This window comes from Strigops habroptila, chromosome Z, assembly GCF_004027225.2.
Source record: "Strigops habroptila isolate Jane chromosome Z, bStrHab1.2.pri, whole genome shotgun sequence".
NCBI classification, from domain to species: domain Eukaryota; kingdom Metazoa; phylum Chordata; class Aves; order Psittaciformes; family Psittacidae; genus Strigops; species Strigops habroptila.
In genome coordinates this window covers 4,950,192-4,973,180 of record NC_044302.2, presented here as the reverse complement: position 1 = coordinate 4,973,180, position 22,989 = coordinate 4,950,192, and the positions used below count along the sequence as shown (strand labels likewise).

At 40.5% G+C, this 22,989-nt stretch overlaps 1 protein-coding gene across 2 annotated transcripts; it reads right to left on the bottom strand.

Annotated features, from left to right (window-relative positions):
* Positions 1–1,155: 1,155 nt before the first annotated feature.
* KCNG4 (potassium voltage-gated channel modifier subfamily G member 4) lies at positions 1,156–20,100 on the bottom strand. 2 transcript variants are annotated; one of them, XM_030471253.1, is made up of 3 exons: positions 19,751–20,100; positions 18,086–18,885; positions 1,156–2,717 (listed from the first exon to the last, which is right to left on the bottom strand). In XM_030471253.1, the coding sequence occupies exons 2-3, from the start codon at positions 18,833–18,835 to the stop codon at positions 1,932–1,934; spliced, it is 1,536 nt and encodes a 511-aa protein (XP_030327113.1). In that variant the 5' UTR covers positions 18,836–18,885; positions 19,751–20,100; the 3' UTR covers positions 1,156–1,931. The 2 variants fall into 2 exon arrangements, with proteins under 2 accessions (XP_030327113.1, XP_030327114.1); XM_030471254.1 differs by lacking the exon at positions 19,751–20,100 and having other exon boundaries at positions 1,177–2,717; positions 18,086–18,923.
* Between the last annotated feature and the right edge of the window lie 2,889 nt (positions 20,101–22,989).

Sequence of the window (22,989 nt, the reverse complement as noted above, 5' to 3'; positions counted from 1 at the left end):
AATAACTGTAAAGAAATACAGACTATCCCAGAGAAATGCAAGTGGCAGCACCGTGCATAGGACCCTAGAGTGGTCTGGGTCGTGCTCAGATTGTGGTTGGATTCTTGTCTGTTTTACCACCTAAGTAATCCTTCTAAGTAGTCCTACCGAAGTAGTCCTGCTGTAGAGAATTGTTGGCAAAAAGTAAATGCTAATTGTGAAAAAGAAAAGACAAAATGATAAGGTACAGCTGAACCTATGTATAAACCAGCAGAAATTCCACCCTTTGTATGGCAAATATAAATGCCTGTCATCTAGTGTTGGCTTGTTTCAGTTGTGTTGGAGCATCCCATCTGTAATCCGCTACAGTTTCTGTGGCTTAAATCATAGGGTCAATAGCAAGATAAATCCAAGAGATTAATTTGAGTCACGTGCTTCAAATTGTGCCAGCAACTGTGCTTTTCTGTTCTTAAGCTATGCAGCGCAGCGAGGATAGTATCTAAAACCCAAAACTCCCAAATGCCTCCATGAAATTGCATAACTCTGCAAGTGACTGTGTTTGTACATCCACGTGGGAGACAAGTCACAACACTGGGAAGTATCCCCTGGGCTCCAAATGGCATTGTACCATGTAAGTGCAGTGCCTGCTGAAAACAGGAGCTGAGTGGTCACTTTGCTGTGCTTTGCTCCATCACAAGATTATGGGGACCTTGAAGAGATTTAAGAAATGGAATAATGAAAGGTGAAAATCTGATTAAAATATAATTTAGGCCTTGATTCGTCTCCATACTTAAATACATGCCCAACATTAAGCATGTTAAAGTTCTGCAGGTATCAATAGCAGTGCTTACAGACTGAGGAGCTGTGAGTTGACATAGCTGTTTTCACTAACTGCATTCACAGCATCTAAAGGGTCAAATTATTAAAGATCACCTAGACTACCCCATGAAATAGAACTATTGAATTCTTAGTCCTATCGCTCTCTTCTGGCTATACTTGGATATTCCAAAAAGGACATCTTCCATTTGTGCTGGGAAATCACTCCCACTGCCTCTATTCACCTCATTCTGTACCCTTTTAATACTTCTGAGCTATCATCTCATTTTCAGTAATTCTATTTTTTATCTTTCTTCCAGAGGAGCCATCACCATTCAGTAAAAAAGATAACACCAACTCTTTTCAATATGGTCAATAAGATTGGTTTTTTTATTCCTTGTTATTTTTATTCCTCATTATTATTTTAAATATGTATATGAAAAAAGTTTGAAAACTTTTGCTTTCTAGTATGGAATGTTTACAGTTTGCACACCGCAACTGCACTTCAAGCAAATTCTCTTGCAGACACTATGTATTTCATACAATAGCAGTGCAAATTGGTATTTATAGATTGATCGTCTGGCTACAGGCAAACTTTGAAAGCTTTCACATACAGTGCTTTTATTTTAAGCTTATTAGTGGCTTTACATACAGAACTCATTTTTGTATCACGGCTTCTTCTGTATCCCTGGTGGATGAGCATTGTATAAACAACACTGGTGCGTAGCCTTGAAAGAATGCATTCTAGTGCTTGGCGCAAGATGTGAATTGCAGGAACATTAGAAGCTCAAAGGCAAATTAAACAGCAAGTGTATTTATGCCAACAGAAGCTGTTTTGTTTGTTACTCATTCGATAATAGGTACTCATCAAGATACACGACTGGCAGAGTTTATTCTTATTAGTTATAGAGAAGAATGAATATTTATTATTGAATAAACTCTGACTTTTGACATTCTCAAAACCTCCAGCTCCATAATGATGTGTTGGAGCTAGATGTGTTAGCTTGAGTGCTTATTATACCTATGCTGGCAGAAAGCAGTGTTGTAACTGATGCTGTTGCTTTGCTTTTGTATTATATTGGTGTACAGATGTGTATATTTCTGTTCCTGTTCTTGGGAATGCTTTACAACCAGGCTTAGTTCCCTGTGTAAATGTATTTAATTGGTGATGCTGGATCATCCAGGATTAAGCTGTCTGTCTCATTGAAGGTGTCACTTTCACCAGAGTGATTGGCGTTTTTTACTCTGTTTAGCCGAGACTGCAGTCGTTCATGTTCCTTTCTCAACTCTGAGTAGGAATGGGAGAAAGTGTGAAATATTGATGTTGCAGGAAAAGACATGATTAGAATTCCACTGAGGATGCTGCTGAGAGCCACCATCTGGCCTGGGACACTCCGTGGTACCATATCTCCATACCCCACAGTGGTCATTGAAATGATAGCCCACCAGTAAGAAGCAGGTATGCTCGTAAATTCGAGCACCTTCCCAGATTCATTCTCAGCAAGATAGACCAAGGGAGAAAACAGAGTGACAGCAACGCATAAAAAGAGTAAAAGCAAGCCAAATTCCCGCGTGCACCTCCGAACTGTGAGGCCCAAAGTCTGCAAGCCCAAGGAGTGTCGGGCAAGGTGCATTACATACAAGATCCTCAGGGCTCGTAAAACCCGTAGCACCAAACTAACCTTCTCCAAATACGTGTTGCTGCTTGGCCTATTCTCCTCCTCATTTGAGTCATCTTCTGAGAAGATGAGGGAAATGTAATAGGGTGAAATAGCCAAGAAGTCAATTATATTTAGGGGTCCTTTGAAGAACTGACATTTGCTCCTTGCCTGAATGAATCGGAGGCAGAACTCGAGGGAAAACCAAGCCACACAGATGGTCTCTATGACGAAGATGTAATAGCACTTCTGGGAACACTCACCCTGACACAAAAACAAAAAGAGAATGACATAAAAGAACAGTCTGTGAACCAGCATCAAAAATTACTAAGGAAGAAGCAATGTGTACCTGTTTAAGTCGCTGGAATCAGATACAGACAAATCCCTACCAGATAGTTGTATGGCAGCCATCTTTCAATGGTGTATAGGAAATAATAAGCACATGAAATATCTGAATTAACAGATGTATCTACCTGCTTATTTTTCGTAGAATCATAGGGTTGGAAGAGACCTTAAAGCTCATCCAGTTCCAACCCCCTGCCACGGGCAGGGACACCTTCCACTAGAGCAGGTTGCTCTAAGCCCTGTTCAACCTGGGCTTCGAACACTGCCAAGGATGGGGCAGCCACAGCTTCTCTGGGCACCCTGTGCCAGCACCTCAGCACCCTCACAGGAAAGAATTTCCTTCTAGTATCTGTCAGCTTAAAGCCATTTCCCTTGTCCTGTCCCTACAGGCCCTTGTCAAAAGCCCCTCTCCAGGTTTCTTGTAGCCCCTTTAGGCACTGAGAGCTGCCCTAAGGCCTCCCTGGAGCCTTCTTTTCTCCAGGATGAACAATCCTAACTCTGAGTCTGTCCCCATAGGAGAGTTGCTCCAGCCCTCTAAGCATCTTTGTAGCCTCATCTGGACTCACTCCAACAGCTCCAGGTCCTTTTTATAATGGGGCCCCAGAGTTGGATGCGGGACTGTAGGAGGTCTCCCCAGAGTACAGTAGAGGGGGAGAATCCCCTCCCTTGACCTGCTGCTCATGCTCCTTTTGGTGCTGCCCAGGACACTGTTGGCTTTCTGGACTGTGAGCACACGCTGCTGGGTTGTGTTGAGCTTCTATTTTTATTATGTTGCTTCTTCCAATCTAAATGAATGAAACTTATCTCTGTATAAAGTCTTGGCATGCAGCCTGTAAGTCCCAAACAAGTCCCACTTTCTGCTCTCAAAGGGAAATTAATTTAAACTTGACTGGTTTATAAGCTTGTACAAAAATCAGCTTCTCTTTGAAAGATTAATGTTTGAATGTCTCTGTAGACTTCTGGTGCTGTTTGATGCATGGTGCTTTCACAAATGCTGTGTGCACTGGTGTAGTTAAATGTTGTTCAGAGATACTCATTGAGTCATCTGGATCTTTGGCTCAGTAGTGCCATATATAAATTTTGTTTCTTTATGTACATGCAAATGTTTTAATCTAAAGGAAAATAAATATCCACCCAGTAGCTGAAATCTGCATTGAAGTCTCCTCTTCCAGTTTTGAGGCCACATGCTACAAGCAGCATTTTCTTGGTTCTATTATTGAAGGAATTGCTTTAATTGAACTACGTTGGACTCATATTCATTATTTTCCTGAGCTGCACTTAAAAAAGGAAACTTACTTTGGCCTATTCCAGGGAAATGAGGAGGCAAATGTAAATGAACTTGTAATTATTTGGGCAAGCTTTGTCCTTTAGTGATGGGCAGCCACTAGATAGCATCCATCCAAAGAGTGAGCTAACAGATGCACATATCGATTACAGCGACTGAGGTTTCTGCTTACTGTATTCCAACTGGCAAAGAACAAACAAGGTCCTGCCACCATTTTTCACCTTATAAGAGATAAGAAATAGCAATGAGAGCAGCATCTACTGCTTAGCAGCTGGACACCTCACCCTGAAAGAAACACGTTGTTTTAAATACTGATGTCACTGTGTTTTTATACACCCACCTATGCTATTGATACATACATTCCTATACCTGTTCAGAGACTTACTTAGTATGTTCTTAAGAAACCTGGTCTTGTGATTGGGCTAATGCTGGGTTTTTTTGGTTGTGAGCGTTGTGAATAAGTTTATTGAATAATTCCACCGAACAGGTACTTGTAAGATTTTTCAGTGGTATGCTGCTGTTTACATCAAGTTCTTGCATCAGTACAAATATTTGGATTACAGTTTAAGTGAACTACAGTCTTTCATGGACTTTGACTGACTTTAAAGCAGCCTTGTGTGATTTTCTTTACTGAGCACATTATCAAAACACTGGCATACGAGGTGTATGGGCTCTGAGTTTTTGGTTGAGATGAGAAATCTCCGCTATAATTGGGAACCAGAGAAAGGGCTTGACCAGTATTGCAACCCTTTGAAATTCCAGGCTGGTCTCAGAATGTGGGTAGTCACTGCGTGTTGAAAACAAATGTAGGAGGTGGTAATTTCATTTTAGATTTTTAAGCTGCTTGAAAATTAATATTTAGCAAATAGCTCTTTCTAGCTACAACTGAGGTACGTGAGGACTTAGCAAGGTTAAAGAGTCTCCTCATATTCTTGCTGAACAATGACACATCTCTGAGATGTTCACAGCTGCAAAAGATCAAGCAGAATTAGGGATGTTGAAGGACTGTCCGTGCAGAGAAAGGACTACCTTTTGGGAAGGCACAGTGGCCATGTCTTATTCAGGAGTCACTGCAGACCCTTGGTTTGTGAAAGGCTTTTTGTAGCCTCTGTAGAATGAAGTCAGGGCCGCTGTATGTGTCTTTCCTGACTGCCTGTCTCTGGAATTAAGCAATTTAGAGGAACAGTTCCTCATACAGTCTTATCCATTCTCACAAGCAATGTTGATTAAAAACACCACAGGAAACACATATCCCTACTACTAATTAAACTTGCTACCAATGCTGTTACCCTCTGCATTGCAGAGTGTCTGTTGTGATAGAAGTACTGTTGTTCTCAGGAGTAACAAGTCTCTTTGTTCAAGCAGTGTTTATGTCATTGGCTATCTGAGGTTCCCCAGGTAAAATGGTAACATATCCCTGATGTATATGTTTTCCCTTTCTAACTCTCAGAATAGTTTAGCTCTGTAGCAGAATTTGGGGATTTTTCCATTTTCTCCACAGTAGACTCTCAGGATCTTAATTTATCTCTTAGTAAGCATTGCCAAAGGTATAGAAGACTTGACCCTACTAGAGGATCAGGTTATAGCTCCATTTGAAGTCATTGCCACAGCCATGCCTAGAGTGCATTGATGTTTGCAGTCTGCTGACTTGGCTTGATGAGACTGCTTGCAATCAGTAGTTGTGTGGTGCAGTGTTCACTTTCTTTGAGTTGTAAATTATTCGTATAATGCAGCCTGGGATCTGCACAGACCTGCCGGGGGTCACTCTAGTGATGTATTCTGGGAATTAGTCATTTCTGCCATCAAGGTTGCTTTTATTTTGTTAATAGGTTGAATTTCCAGTACACCTGTTGTTTATTTATCTTTTTACATTTACAGGTGACATTGCTCTCAGATCATGATGTAGCTTTTGCTATTCCTTCCTTGGAAAATGCAAGAAAAGAACTGTTATCTGCTGCAAGTTTTAACTGTTAACATCTAGGGTGTCTTTTGAATTGAGTATGAAATTTCAAGGTGTAGCATTGTAAGGACTGCTTGCGAGATTGTTTTTTTAATTCTTGCCATCCTCAGTTGCCTCAGGATTCCCCATGGAAAGTTAAATACACTTCAAGAAAGCAATTTCATGCAGTCAGCTTCCTAAATGCATATTTCATTTTTCAGAAGAGTGTCCTTCACATCAAACTTTTCAGGAGTGTTACTGTGCATTTTATTTTTCCTTGGTGCATATTTGTGGATGTAAAGGACAGTGAGCTCTCCCCTGTTAGCACTTTGTCTGTTTTGCCCTGTTTCTCTCAGAGGGAATTGATTTATCCATGCAGCACGGTAGTTTTGTATGTAGGTGACTACCTCAAACCCTAGAAATAATGCAGCTGAGCTACACTCGCAGCAAGGCCCTTTCACTCTATTACGTAGTGCAAATGTACCATGACTTATTCAGTCCATATACAACATCTGCCAGAAACTTCCAAGCCTCTTCCTCTGCCTGTCTTTATTTCTCTGTCACCAGTGTCTGGATAAAGAGTATAAGACCCTGGCTCTGTGGTATTAAGTGAGAACATGCTCATTGATTTCACACTGGGAGATAGGTTTCATCCAGTGAACTTGTACGTGAATGTTTTATATATTAGGAATATTTGTATATATTATGGAATATATGTGATGTAGTTTATATCAAATATCCCTCTCTAATGTCTGTCTCTTTGAAGATTCTTGATACTTTTGAACATCCTGTTCAAAAGCAATGAATATTGGAATAAGAGGGGAAAAAGAAATATTAACTACCAAAGCCAATTTCTGTTTCTCTCAGTATTTCGGATGATTTTTAGACCTCAGGGTGCTTTATGTTCCCCTTACAACTGTTGTCCATAGAACAGGCAGAACAACATACTGACTTTAAAATACTATGTTCTTACCAAAATATGGATGCCTGTATGCCAGTAGTAGATTTCAAGTTTGCTGTTGTCACAATTCCCATTAGATGCTAGTTACTTTCAGCAACCTGTCAGATTATGGCCCAAGTGCTCTGATCCATGAAAGTTTGTGGGTTGGGTTTTTTTTGCCTAAATGGCCAATAAACCAATTTCTGTGCCACAACAACTTCTATATATTTTCTCTTTCTGAACAAAACAAACACATTTGGGAAATTCTAGTGATCAGTGCCTGCCAACATAAACCACAGCAAACAACTCCCTCCCATAACCTCACCATTAACTAGAGCAAAATTCTGAGCTTCTATTTTCAGATCTTTGGGACAAATTTGTCACTGACCAGTTTTTCCTCCTGTTTGCATTTTTGCACCCAGAATATCCTGGTGTAGTGGAGGGAAAGCTCCAAGCCATATGGTGTTGACTGTGAACATGGAGCGGAAGATGAGGTTTTATTTATCACTGACCACAACATATATCAGATGGGCTTTTCAACATAACCCCTTGACATGTTTTACTCTACTGTAACGTTAATCAGTACTCAAACTGTCATTGACTCTGATGGGAGAACAGTTATCACAAAGCCAGTGGTGAATGAGTATCTGAGTCTTTATACTCTATTCATCATGCAGATTTACTTTTGAACAATGCAAGAATTTATCAGGATTTATGGAATTTTTGTCTAGGTGAAATTCTACGAAGTGTGATATAAATGTAATAAAACACATGCCTGGTATTGGCCGTATGTATGAAAAGAGCGTTTGGCTCAGCAACAAAGGAAACATTTTGTGTGCAAAAAGATACATACTGAGCCTGATGCCTGAAATACTGAGTGATTTCTTAAATTTATAAACAGTCTCAAAGAAGCAAAGAGGCTGTTTCAAACTTCTGTACCACTGGAGATAATGAGCAATTCATGCTTCCTTTTCATTATTGCCTTCCGCTGTATAAGTCAATGGCTCATTTTCTGCATCCTCTTATGTGTTGGAATATTTATAGTGTTACAATAAAAGTGCTCAATTTAGGATACTTCTATTAACTTCTCTTTAGACATGAAAAAACAGGCTCACAATAGAATGTAAGAACAGCAGTACTGAGTATGCTTAGCCCAGTGCCCTCAGTCACACAGGTGAGTTTACAGAAAAGAAATTTATTCACTAACTCTGAATTCAAGCTAAATGAACCTGAGGTACATGCCACTCACAAGATAAATAAGATGAATTTCCTGTCCAAGTGCCCTCTTAGTTTACCAGGAAACATTACTTAAAGTGTAATGACATCTAGGGTAATAGCAAAATCAGATCTCAGAGTTATGCTGCACTAACCTGTCTTACAAGAGGTATAAATCTCATCTAGTGAAAATAATATCTTTACATGCGTTAGTAATTGTAGCAATGCCTAGAGAGAATGAATCAGAATTTCCTCTCGGGAATATATATCTTGTCTATCCACCTTGAGTTTCAGATGCAGCTCGCTTTGTTACATTTTCTAGACAAGGGAAAACTTATTATTTTATACATAACTGGGTGAGAACACCAATGAACTATCCTTGTCCCTTCAGGCTCTGCTCTGTGCTGACCATTTGTGTTCCACTTGGTTGCACGCTAAGACACTTTATAATTAAAATATGCTCTGTAAAATTTGTTCTGAATCATTACCTGATTTGCCAATTAATTTGCTACTGCAAAGATTTAGCCCAGTACCTTTTGCAGTACATATTTACCTTTTAGTCCATTGTAAGGTGTTTTTCTGTAAATGCTGAAGAAAACACAAACCAGTGATAATCTATATTTTGTAAATCACACTCTTCAGTGTGCTCCTCTTACAAAACCCTTCGACGATTCGGAGTATTTGAATCTGAGTCTGCTTGGCCTGTCAGCAGCTGAAGGCTGTATTGCACACTGATAGAAAGGGTGTCATATTTTATCTCTGGTGCCCTCACCACTGTCAACTGGAAATAGCAGAGGGAGGCATGCAAAGTTTCTCTTAATCTGAGGAAAGATGGGGTTAAAATCCTGTTATTCCCATTATATTGGAAGTGACATGCTGCACCTGTATTGGGACAAGAAACAGATGAGTACCAACTTTCTGCCCTTGATGTGACGTGACTCAAGGTGGAAGTTCATTGGCAGCAGTTCATTGGAACCTGTTTTCCATGGTGTGTAATTTGAAATTTCACACAATCATAGAATCATGGAATGGTTTGTGTTGGAAGGGACCTTTAAGCTTATCCAGTTCCAACCCCCTGCCATGGGCAGGGACACTTTCCACTAGAGCAGGTTACTCCAAGCCCCGTCCAACCTGGCCTTGAACACTGCCAGGGATGGGGCAGCCACAGCTTCTCTGGGCACCCTGTGCCAGTGCTTCAGACTCTCACAGGGAAGAATTTTTCCCAATATCTAAACCTCTACCCTCTTCTAGTTTAAAGCCATTCTCCCTTTTCCTTTCACCATATGTCCTTTTAAGGGGCAATCTTTTGATAGGGTGGGTCTGAAGTGTAAGGCAATTTCTTGTGATTTCCTTTTTATGCTTGCCAGTTAGCACTGTTCATAATAATGTTAGTGATTTCAAGTGTTGTGGCAATTAAATAATGAAAGTTGCACCAATGCTTGTAGAACACTTTGCTAATAGGTTCTGCCAGATCAGTATATGGATCCTTTCAGAATCATGTCACCCTTAATGATTAATATTTTCGAAGCTTTAGAGTGGAAAGCAACCTATACATCAGTGGTATGAATATATGTTGCTTATACAGCATATTTAAGGGAGAGGCAACCAATATTATTTATGAATCCAATTTGATAAAAGTCCTTGAACCCAGTTAGAAGTCATGCTTGAACCACGATATGCAAACACTGTTATTCCCAGGGTACATTTCTGGAAACCAGTTGGCTCATCATCATAAAATGAGTGTGTGATAGACAGAAAGGATCTGAAACCTCTTTCTAGCTAGATCCACCCTAGATGCAGCAGTGATTGCTTCCAAGTAAAGGCTGTGTTGGTGTTCAGTCACCCATACTAAAAAGTCTCAAAACAAAGCAGAGAAGGGATTAATAAAGCAAAATGCTTAACTCTTCTGGATTCAGACTCCTTTTGGAGTCTTAAAGGGATTTCCTTAAACATAGGACCTGGACCTGCTCAGCACTCTGTAGTCAAAAGGTAGGCTGCCAGAACATCATCATTCACACCAGAAATCTGCCTGTCTCTTTGGCTGATGCAAGGTCACAATTCACATCTGCTAAACCTACCCTAGCAGGTCCAGATTTTGTTTGGCACATTCAAGTACAGCCAGTTCCTGCTCCAGTCCTTCCTTCTGGTCCACACACTGGTTTATGGACAGAGGCCAGTGTCCTCTGAAGTGGTAGCAGATGGGACCAGCCTGTGTTATGGGGATCGACCTGCCTTCTGCCCGCTTGTGCTACCCAACGCTGAGTAGAGAGGCTTATCTCAGCAAGACTGCTCTTCTTGCAGTCTGGCCTTTTGGCCCACTCAGAGATAAAACGTTCATCCATCTATGTGGAGGATTTAGAAGCAAAACTCCCAGGAATTTTCATCTCTTAGCCTGAGGTTGGCATTTCCTGGGCAAGGTGCTGCTTTCCAGCATTTTGTGCTTCTCAAGGTTATACATGTACAGTGCATCCTGGTCTATAGCTTCTCTCTGGGTAATTTCTTCTGTGGAAAAAAACATGGGCTAACCTAATAGTGAAAAAGCAAGCTTTGGTTCTTGCTTTTGCCTGCCCACAAATCCAAGGTTGTGGGTCTACAGAGTGAGGCTACAAATCTAGAGAGTGGTTAGGCAGGAGCAGAGGCACCACGGTATACCTAACTAGCTCTGCGCTGTTCTTATCCCAGTCCACAGCAGGAAATGAACAGATGCAGGGGAGAAATCCCTTTTGGCTGTAAAATGATGGCTCGGTGAAGAAGTGTTGTGCCAGTCTGTGTACCTGGGGCCGTGGGATCTGGCTGCAGTGCTGCAGGTAGTGCTGAATCACTGTGACCGCATTGCTGCTGCTACTTGAAAAATTAAACCATGCTCTGTGGAATCAAGTGGTGGTTAGGGAGAACTTGAAACCCCTGTCTTATGGACCACTTCAGTACTTGGATTTATGGTTACAGACTGATGCAATAAAATCAAAAGGTTTACAGCCTGCTAAGAAAGAGACTGTAACCTGATTTACAGAATGATGAGCTGGTTAAAGGAGTGCTGCATATTCTGATCACAGAACGATCTCCCACTCACTTTGCTTTATGAGAAAGAAGCCTGGACTTATGAGCAATTACTGTAACTGGTACAAATGAGGAAACTAAACTAATATTTGGGTTATATTAGTGTGGACATTACAAAGAACATAGAAGGAAATTATTATCGCTGTGTCCAACAAATAATTATCTCCTCTGAGGCAGAAGTGTAACTGAAACAAAGTATTTCAATTAACTTTTAAACTTGGGTCCTTATTCTGCAAACACCGTGAGAATCAGTCTGAGGAATCCAAGTTTGATTTAAACCAATTGTAACCCCAGAGTGTCTGTGCTAGGAGAAGGATGTGAAAGAATTATCTTCTTCTTGTTTTTCTAGTAAGAAATTTAACAGAGTTCATTTTGTAACTGAAGAACAATATAGCCGAAACGGCAAGGTATTTATCTGGGGCTTAGGAGGATGACCTTCAATTTCCAGTTTTGCTGCTGATCAGACCATTTGCTCTGTTACTGTTTCTTCTCTGCCTCTTTCCTCATTGCTTTGTAAGTTCTTTGGAACAGAAACTACTTGTTGTTGAACCTATGTAGTACACGGTGTACTGTGGGGTCCCAAATATGGTTGAATCTGGTATATGGGAAAATGCTAGTGCTAATAGGAGGTTCTGATGCTGTGGGAATAAACACTGCATATATAGTGCATTAGCCCAGATGCTGCAAAGAAATTAGCAATTAGATTTGCTCAGAATTAGAATACCACATTGTGGATTTGACTGCAGAAGAAGGCTGAAAAGTCCTCAAAGATTCCCATCACATTGAAGGAGGAATTTCTAAAGCACATACAAATTTGGGTGGTTATTTATTTCAAATACTTGTTGCATTATTGCTATAATCTTGGAGGATGCATTGATTTCAAATAGTGTTTTCCGAAGATGAAGTGCCTCCCTCAGAGGAAATACCCATCTTAAGGAAAGCATTTATTAAGTTATCATCTGGGCTGAGCCCCTTGAGATGAGTCAAGTGAGGAAAGTGAACAGAATATTTTTCTATTAGAAGCATTACAAACCTGAAAGTGGCAAAAGGGTAAGAAAAGCCTCACTCCCAGCAAGGAACACGTGTACTGGCACACTGAATAACCATGGATTGACCTCCAGCTGCAGAGCAGCTGGAACAGCTGGGTGTCCCCCCAGGATAGCGTGCAAAGCCAGGAGACTTAGTGCTGTTGGGATACAGCCAAAACAGAATGAACATAAGGCAAACTAATAACGTCTAATTGTGCTTTCTGGACATTGGACCGTGCACTGGCAGAGCCAGCCTTTGAAAGCCGTGCAGAATCCATGTGCTCACGGGAGTGTTCAGACTTCCTGAAGAAAATTGTTTTCTGTGGCAGCGAGGATAAACTGAGATGCAGATGTTCAGCAGCACCCACCCCCCATTGCTTCCCACTCTTTGGTTATGTAGAGCGGGACTTCAGTAATACAAACTTCATCAATGTTGTGCATGTTAGATTTAATGCTGAAATATGTAATTCTGTTGGCAGATGCTGGAAAAACAGTCACAATGTGGAACTATGAAATCAGTCTTAATGGTGCAATTTCAAGGTGGAAGCTTTTGATGTTACTGAACAGATATGCAAACCTCAAAAGGCAGATCCTGTAAAGCAACAATTTCTGTATATGTCAAAGTCCCAGGCCTGAATATTCTGATTTCTGTTGTTTCATGGCTTCTTATTTCATATTGTCCTTCAATTGTTGTTAATTTAACTAATTCAATCCACAGAACAAGTAAGTTACCTGGACCCTACTGTGTCTATTGCTAGTAGACTGGAAGTTTTTTTCTGCTTTGGTGAATCATGATTTTCTACTTAAAAATGCTACAATACGTTCATTGCTGGTCAGAATGGTTAGAAGAAATCAGGAAGGTACTTGATGACTAGATAACTTAGGAGAGCCAAGTGTCTGCAGTAAGTGTCCTCGCAGGAACCCAGAAAAATGTACTGAACAGATGCAGTAAAAGCAAAGCACATCCAGCTCTATTTTGTTCCAAGTGGTATGTACATACCAATGTATTTATAGATACGCCTATACGCATACGCCTTTATAGTCTTACACCTTTTAAAGAGCATTAGATTTTCTTTCTCTTCACAATAAGACCAACAAATTGTTTTTTCCCTATAAGGTAAAATTACTCCACTTTTAAAGAAGATGTGTTTTTCAGCAGTTTCCTCTAGTGTGCAAGCCAAATATTCTGGTTCAGCATCAAACAGTGAAAAACATAAGCCAGTGCCTCCAGAATAATAGTATAAAATGAAAAATTAAAATGGTTCTGTATATTAGATATTTGGATCTTTTCCTCTGATCATGTTTTCTGGATTCTCAGTGCAACTAGAGACTAAAACCTTACTCATTTAAAAGGAATTAGATTTTCATATAATCAGACAACCCCAGGAATAGGAACTTTAACAAGATGAATGGTCTAGGTTTCAAGATAAGATCATTGGATCTGGCAATACTGATTGCAGCTTATGTCAGTTATGTTCATTAGGTTACGTACAATACATAAAGCAATTACAGGCTTCTCAAGGTCAGTTAAGACCAACATAAAAATGAGTAGTAACAAGATCTGACTGCTCACTGATCACCAAAAAAGAGAGGGAGAATAGGGAATAGATGTTTCCTTCTCTCTTAAACCACACTTAAAAAGTGTGATCTTTTGGGAGCCATCTGTGCTGTGATAAGGAGATGTGGTGGTTACCTGTGCTGAGGGGCAGGGAATGGAAATGTCTGGGCTTTCTTTTTCTCCTTTCATCGCCTGACCTTAATTTGCTTGCCTTCCTGAAGAAAAGACCTTGCTGTATCCTTTCTGCTGAGTTGTTTCTCCAGAGGATGCCAATTTTAGGGACTTATTAAAAGAAATACCTCTTCCTAAGGAAAATCCCAAGGGTACTTCAAACCAGTCTCCCTGTCTGAGCCTTCTGCAGTGGTTTTATTCATAGTTCTCTGGTGTAATGATGTTTTTTCCACTGAGTTAGGCATGCTGAGCAGTGTCTTTTTCAGTTACACCTCTTGGATCCTGATTATAACTTGTGTGTAGGACTGAGACTTTCAGGGGGCTTTGATGGGACTTTTGCCTTGTCTCTAGCTGGATGATCTTAATTCCTTTGAGGGAAATACTGGTAGATTTTGTCACTTCAGCTTTCTTATTCTATATGCATGGCTTCTGATTCAGATTCTCTCAGGCTACCCATTCAGATCAATAATAAAGTTTCTCACCTCCAAATATGCCTTTTTTTTCTATATCTACATATACACATGCCTTGTTTGCTACATCTTGGTGATACTATACTTGCTTCCTTGCTGAAGACAGTTTGGTCTTCATAAAGAACAGATGCAAATATCCAGATAAAGATGAATTGACATTGAAGGAGGTGACATTTCAGTTTTTTTATGCCCAAATAACATAATTTAACTAATGAGTCCTCTTTCCTTAGCATCATGCATAATAAATCCTTTGTATATCTGTTTGATGTTCAGACTTAGACTTAAATTTGTGATCACTAGGGATATACATTTACTGCTCTAAAATTTTCCTGAACTTTTGGCTGCCTTCACCCCAGGTCTGTTTGCTCTGGGTTAGGGTTCATGGCAGGTGCTTATGTGACATATAATTACAGGACTGTTTGCCCATCTGTCTGTGTTTTTTTTTCATATCTCTAATGAGGAGGTTCCTAAATGTCATTTGACATATTCTAGAGCATGTGCATGGTACCAATTATAATAACTTGTTCTTTATTTTACTTTCAGCTGTAATCCTGTCTTTATCCCTCCCCTCCCTTGCCTGCTGCCCATGGAGGTGGCTCCTTCCCTCCCCTCTGGTTGCCAGGGTGACTGGGCTTCCCTAATGCAGATGCTCTTGCCTTGGCTCCTTGCCATCCCTCCCTCTCCTGAAGACTGGAGTTTTCCCTTTCCCTCGGATGGTGAGGACTCCTGTTTGCTCTTCTGCCTGCCCAGGCAGCTATTCTCCCTTCTAAGCAGACCTGGTTTAGAAACTGCTAAAAGGACAAGTGATTTCATGTGCCTGCAGGGTGGGATCAGCTGAGCCTCTGAGTGAAGTGGAAGTCACCTTGTATTATTTTTCCTTTATTTTTCTGACTTTGATTCTCCTCCTTCAGCTGCAATCCAGACAGTTCTCACTCTTAAGGTGGCTGTGATGATGAGAAAAGGGATCCTAGAGTGGTACATTTGCAGCAGAGGTAAAGCCTTTTTTTATTTGTATTTCAGAATGGATAAAATCAATTTCCAGTGTTAGTGACATTGGAAAACGGATCCTTGCAGTACTTGTAAGCACATTTACCATAGAGGTTTTGCCAAGCTTTAGATCAGAAATGACTAAACCTCAGGACAGAGCATCTTTCACATGTCTGAATTCAGATGCGGAATTACAGGTTGTTCAGAAACATTATGGAAAGAATTTGGCTCTTTTCTGTTGCTGAGCAAACAGATACTGTGTGATCTTTATGTTCAGCCCCAAAAGCCAGGATCTCAGGTTCTGCATGCCTGTCCCAGGTTGCTGGTGAATGTGCCCCCATTTTGAAATCACTTTCAGAGTTGTCCAGTGAACAATTTTGAGTTACAAATCAATGTACAGTGGCACTTTGCCTGGGTATGACTCAGCCACAAGCAAGCAGTAGTAGGTTTAATCAATTAAGTTCTCTGAGTTTTTTGTCCAGTCCTAGCTAAAACACTCTTTTGTGAACCCAGTAAGGAAGTCTTACTTTTTGCAGGCTAAGAATTTAGGGATGGAAATTTAGGGAATTTTCCATCTCTAGGGGTGGAAAAACTGCTATTTAGCAGTTCGTATTTCCTGCTTTTCCACAAGGCATGAGTATTTTGTCTCATATATTCCCCTATGTTTTCTCTGGCATAATTTTATATTATTCAAATAATAGGACTTTTACTACTCTGTTCTATGCTTCTGGGGCACAATGACAAAGTGCATTGGGCTGGTGCTGCAAGTGTAAATGAGGTAATGCTTCCAAATATTTGGACAAATGTGGTCCTTTGCTCAAGTTCATCCTTCATCCTCTCTTCTGTGCTTTAAACTCTGCATACAAAACCATCTTTTGATCTTGTTTTTAAAGTAGTGAGGTATATATGCAAATCTAGGAGCGTTAATGTCATCTGTGTGTTATAGGAAGTTCAGGAACAGCAGCTAAACTGCAGCTACCAGATATAACTCTCAACATGTTTCCCTTTCTAACATACAGCTATTTTTAAAACACACAACATATTACATCTAGCTGAGCACTGAAACATTATGTGCTTGTTCTCTTGCATGAAAAGTATTTATAAAAGCTTTTTCTGCAGTGGCTGGGAAATGAAGATAAAATGCATCGGGCTACTTCCATTAACAAAGTTAGTAGGAAGCACTTGCTAAGAGCAGAGTTTGTAATGTTTTTACATCGAGCTGTAAGAAGGATGTTCTATATTTAAAGCACTTCCTTGGTAGAAGCACTGGAACAGTGTTACAGTTTTTCCTGCCAAAAGTAATAGCTGTGGAAGGCTGCAAGAGCATCAGACTTATTACTGAAAGGTAACAGTCTTCCCATGCAAATGTAAGTTAATATTCAAGGGTCTAAATGTGACAGGGAATTATCTTAAATTTCAGCCTTCTATGCAGTCCTTAGTTTTATTCAAAGACATCGAATATCATGACTTATCTTCACCATGACTGTGCTGCTTTGATTTACTGCTGGAGCAATAAAATATACACAGGTTTTTGTAATGTGCATGCCACGCTGTGCTATAAATGTAAAAATGACTTTATTTCTCAACATATGATACTCTGAGGAGTTTCTTATCTTACAGCAGTGGCTGGGACAGAGAGTTTATTTGACCTGGATTTTCTCAACATTTTTGGAAGGGCAGTTTACAAATGAAGTGCAGGGTTCATTAAAGAGATTAGTCAAGGTTATTCAAAGAATTTGAACACTACTACATCTGAAATAACTTTGGATTGTTACTTGCTCTGTTTTCTTATTAGAATAACAAGTCTTTAAGATGCTGAAAAATTAACAGCAACACTATAAAGAAGATTCTTCATGTATGATACAGGTTTGATTGACTTGCCCTGAATTAATGTGGATAACTTACTCGAAAATGTTTGAAATGCAGTTAGCAGTTCAGGTAGTGTTTGGCATTACTGTTACATTGTGTTCCTATATATGTGAGCAAATACAGAATTCTATTAGCGTAGAATTATGAATTTTGGAGGCACAGCTTTTAAGTACCAGTTCTGCAAAAATACTTAATCTGTCTCTCATCCCTTAATCTTTATGCAACTATTAAAATGTAATGTTATTATAAAAATCAATTAATATTTCTTCCTCTTTAAAGACTTGACTGCATCATCACAAGGGAAGGTACCCAGCTATTTTAAAAGTAGTCAGAGGAAAATATTTCTTTAGCTGATGTGGCCAAATGAGAGATTGCTTGTAACTAGAGAGTAAAGCATGCTGAAAACTCCACAATGTCAGTTTGAGAGTTTCCGTGCTAACAAGTTAATATAAGCTACACCAGCAACTGCTTCTTAAGAAGGAAAAACAATGCTGTATCAGAGAGCTGCAATATCTAGTCTGTCCAGAAGCTAGTGAGATACTTTGTTCACATTATTCTTAACTGAATATCACTTTGAAGATGATAGAACTCATTTAAACCACTGTTGCATTTTCTGTTATAGACAGTTTCATTACCAGCAACAGTTTTGAACCTCATCACTATAGATTTTCTGTATCTTTTTTTATCTTTTTTAATGATGTATGCTGAGCAAGACACATAAATTTCTTTTAACTCTGTAGTTAGACCAGTTAAAAAGGACTTACTTACCCTGTCTTCTTCAGCTCTTAAGTCTGGCATTGTGCTAACACAAAGGCTTACAGCTGTGGTGGCCACAAAGAGAATGGAGAGACAAGCAAAGACTTTCCCTGGGAGTCCTGACTGGGGATTTTCTACCATATCTCTGAGTCTGTTCATAAACTGTCCAAATTTGGTTTTCTCATCCAAGACACATGTAGCTTCTTTGCTTTTCCGAAGCTCCTCTTCTTTGCGTACCTCGGCCAACTCTTGCAGTTTTTGAAATAGTTTTCGAAAGCAGCAGTTCTCCAGGTTGGATTCCTCAATCCCCCAGTATCTCAGCTCCTCCTGGAAAGACAAGGCACACATGTCTCTTAAAAGCATCAGCTTCCCTGCTGCTAGAAAGCTGACAATCATCCCAAAAGCATTGGGGTTCCTGTCAAAGAAGAACTCATGGGTGTCTTCATCATAATCATCACACAGCTGAATTATTTCTTCATAGCTGCTGCAGAATTTAAGTTTGCTCAGTCTGGTCAGGGGAAATTCATCTAAAGTGCTCCAAGGTAGCAGGTATTTGATGCCTCCAACATTTATCATGATCTCTGTCTTCAGATCAACTGCAGAGACTTGTTCAGGATGGTAAATCCTCCTGGCTCTTTGGTAATGGACCCCTTTGACAGAAGGAGTTTCAACGGAGACAGGAAAGAAGTGGCTCAAGGAATTACAAGAAGTGTAGCTAATGTTACTATAGTCTTGGTCACTGCCTTTGGAGAGAATAGGCATCTCTAAGAGTTCTCACTGGGACATCTGAAACGGCATCAGAGCAGGGTTACCTGTCAGCCAAAAGATATAGGAGGGAGGAGAAAACATAGCAGAGGTTATTGCAAGAGAAAAGGTGTTCCAGGCTAAATCACAAAATTAACGAGTGCCTGTTTAGTAAGTAAAAGTCACCTCTATGCTTCTTTCTGAAATCTGCAGCCTGTGAATGAGATGTGCTTTGCAGCCTCATTGGTTGTCTGGCAACACACAGGCACGGAGGAGAGCTAAAGCCTCATTCAGAATTATCGCAAAGGATTGGATTCCTTTGAGTCTAGATGTGATCAGGTCGGTCTCTTTTCCGAGCAGATCTCGGTCATCGTTAGATTGATGTGTTTTCCAGGGGCTGTCGCTTTGCTTTCTTATTTCTATAAACCCTTAAATACACGCTAACTCAACTAAGCTGCTTAATAGTTATTAGAGTGGTCAATTATCTGTCGTCAGCTGGATACAAAGTTCCTAATTGCTTTGACTTGAATGCTCAGATTGCAATTCCTCTTCCTTTCACTGCATGCCTGTTTTGCCTGCCTCTCGGGGGTATTGCGAGGATTAGCTAGTAGATGTTTTTAAAATGCTTTTAGACAGAAAGTGCTGTATAAATGATGACTATTCTTTTCAACCTGGTCTCATGTCACCACGAATGGCCAAGAAGATATAAGGAACGTTTGCCCACCCTGGAGAAAACTTTGTTACACAGACAGAAAGCAATGTACTTTATCGGTCAGAAGGGAAAAGCAATTGAAAGATGCCCCCCCCCTTTCACTTCCCCCTTTCAGGAGCAAACCCCTGGTTTTGTTCATAATCCCTGAAGATTCAAAGGCATTTATTACCCCAAATCAGTAAACTGCAAAAATTGCAAGGAAACTTCCCAAAGTTACTCACCACCGTGCCCCGGGCTGCTGCTTAGTACCTGGCTTCCCCGCAGGTGAAGTCCACATGCCGCAAACTGACCAGCAAACTGACCTGGGGATGCTTTACAGTATGGATTGCATGAAAAATCACTATAGCACTGTGAAGATCGCAGCCTCTTTCCTCTTCCTCTCCTTTCCTGCAAGGGAAAAATATTTGTATGAGTTCATGTAACATATGTTGTACTGATAGATCCTTTACAGAGGAGACAGTGTCTGAAGTGGCAGCTCCTCTTCTGGACTCCTGAAGCGTCCTGGTGAAATATGCTGAGTGAGAGCTAGTGGATCCTGTCCTCTCCAGGATCTATCTATCCTCTGTTTCCCTTGGGACTGTCAATGTGGTCCTGAAAGAGGAGGGGAGAGGGAAGGGGGAAGGGCTTCGAAATAATCTCTCCAGCATCCCTCCGTCTATTCAGCAGGCAGCAGGCAGCAACTGGGTAAGTACATGGAGTACAACAACAGTCTCTGACTAATGAGGTTTAATGATAAGTAAATTCTGGCAAATGTAATTAATAAAAATTTCAGTACCTTTTAACTCCTTCCACTGTAGTCATACCAGAGTTACTTGCTTTGGAGACACCAGTCAAATTCCTCAGGAGCAGATTTCATGTCCTGCATCCCTCTTGAAACTGGGATTTGCTCTTAAATATCACTGGATGGAGGGGGTAGTTGGTTGGGTCCAGGGATGCTGGGCCTCCACATTCCTTTGGCTGCTAGGGAAGCACTTTCCTCCCATAAAAGAAAGGGTCTCTGGCTTGCAAAGATAAATGCTAAGCACTCTTTTTCCAGATCTGCAGTGCTTTTCCAACAGGCAAGAACTTTTTCCTTTCTATATAGATGATGGAAAATCAAACATAATCCTTTTCTCACTTTTCTCATACATGACTGTAAGGGACTGAGCTTGCTGTGATGCTTTTAGATTCTGTTTTGCCAGTAGGTCTTGGGGTGCCTCAGTCTAAAATTGGGGTAAGGTGGATTTGCCCTGTATTCTACTTGCTTGGTCTTGGTCAGAGGGTTCAGGAAACTACAATTAGATCACGCTGGCAAGTACCTTCTGTGGCACGTCCAAATGCAGTAAGAAATGTTGAATGCTATAGCTTGTGTCTACATCCAGTGTGGCTGAAAGCACTGAAGCTGCTATAACTAGAGAGATGTGTGAATCTGTAGGATTTACATGTCCCACTGTGAGTGTGAAGGTCACATGGATAACTGTTATGAGCTTGGATCGCAGAGCTGCTTTTCAATCATTTGGACAGTGGGTACAAGATGCAGCGATGCCCTTTGCTTTCACTGGGCTACTTACCCTTGTAACGTATGTGAGACTTGTGCTCTGCTGAACTGATTCACCTCGGAAGCGGATGCTGCGGGTGTTTTATCAGTGCTGAGCAATGCTGTGGCCCAGCCTAGGATGGGAAGTCTTTGCTAATTGGACTTTTAGGCACATCTCTCTTGGCCCACATGGTGGCCTGAAGATTAACGTCTTATCAGGCTTCACCACTGGGGGTTTCACTCAAGTCCTAATTATTGCATCCACAGAGAAAGACCAGATAGATGCCTGAAGGCAACTGAGTTCTGGGAGCATAGCTCAAAATCACTTAAATCCTACCACCTTTTTGCAAGATGCAGTTTGCTCTGCCTATCAGTCTTTTTAATGGATTATTTTTGCAAAGCAAAAGCAAACCTATTCTAATTAACTTTGGATGGATTGTTTCACAAAAGGATAAAACTAATTAGCATTTCCTTCTTACCTTGCAAAGCCCTTGTGTTGCGATGTTAAAGGTTGTATTTCTGAAAGCAGCTGACAAGAAGGTAAGTAAATTCAAAACCATGAGTAAATACTGTACGTAAGTAATTTGAGTGTTATTTATTCATTCATATTCAAGAAATACATATATTTTAATTTTTAGAACTTCACTTGCAGTACTGCATACTCTAGTATTTGCTTTATTGGGATCTGCAGCTGTACCTGTAACTAGATCAGGATCTCATTGCCAGCTAGAACCATACAAGTATCTGTCAGTCCATAAGAGTCATCCGTCTTCATAAATGAGACAGAGGAAGGATAGAAATATTTTTATCTGAATTTTATAAAGGGGAGAGGCAGGCATCAAAAAGATAAATACTTTATTTGGTGTCTGAGCAAGCCAGGCCCTGAACCCAGGTCTGAAGGTCTTAAACATTCATACCCAAAGCTGTCCTTCCACCCTGTCCAGTCTCTGCCTTCTGCTCGCCTGGACCCTACTCTCACGTCTGTATGAGATCCTCTTAGTAGTGGAGTATCTAAAACTATTAATGCTGACACCACAAAATTGAGATCTCTGCTCAGGAAAGATGGGCATATTCCTGGTTCAATTCTAACCTCTGCTGACTCGTTTGTTCACCTTTTTATTGTTCTCTTTTTCATAACTGCTGCTGTAGTTTCCCGGTTAAATTCCCTTTGGATTTTCCCTATTCAATATGAACTTCATAATCTTTATTCTCTTTTTCTGTTCTCTATTTCCCTTACAGTTTTTGGAATTGCTCTCCCCTTGCTCCTTAGCCATCTGGTTGTATCAAATTCTTTTCAATGCCCGTTATGCCTTAAATGCAGTTTCCATATGCTTCATTTCTTTGTTGACATGAATGACATCCCTGTCTCCTCCCTATTGTTCTCCTCCTTTTGTTGTTTGGCCATTCTACTGCAATTTGGTTTAGACCTGCCTCTCTCATCCGCTTTGTACAACAAGGGCAACATGCTATTGCTGGGAGAAAAGATGAGCAGAAGAGGTAATTCTTACCCAGATGGCTCCAGGCACAAAGCAATTGTATGCTGTTGTACAGTTCTCTCATCTGAACTAACTCTAGCCCTTTGTAAACCAAGGTTAAAGCCTCAGTCTGAGCTGTGTGATAATTGATAGTGTAACTTTGACTGCATTCAAATTCAAACACACACAGCAGAGATCTACTAGGGTGGCTTGCAGCCTTGTGGGTATGACGGTGCAGTTAACATCGTGTCCCAGTGATGTGCACAGGAGAATCTGGTGAGAAACACCCATTATGTTGAGCAGATTTTTCTTACATAGTTCAAGAATGAAATCATTCAGAACTGATATTTGGGTATTGATAATAGTCAAATGCTGTAGAAGGCAGGAAAGCCAGTGACGTTCACTGTCACTTGCTTACCTGCGATTTCATCTCTTGTATTTTGTTCTCTGCAATTATGCCAGAATCCTG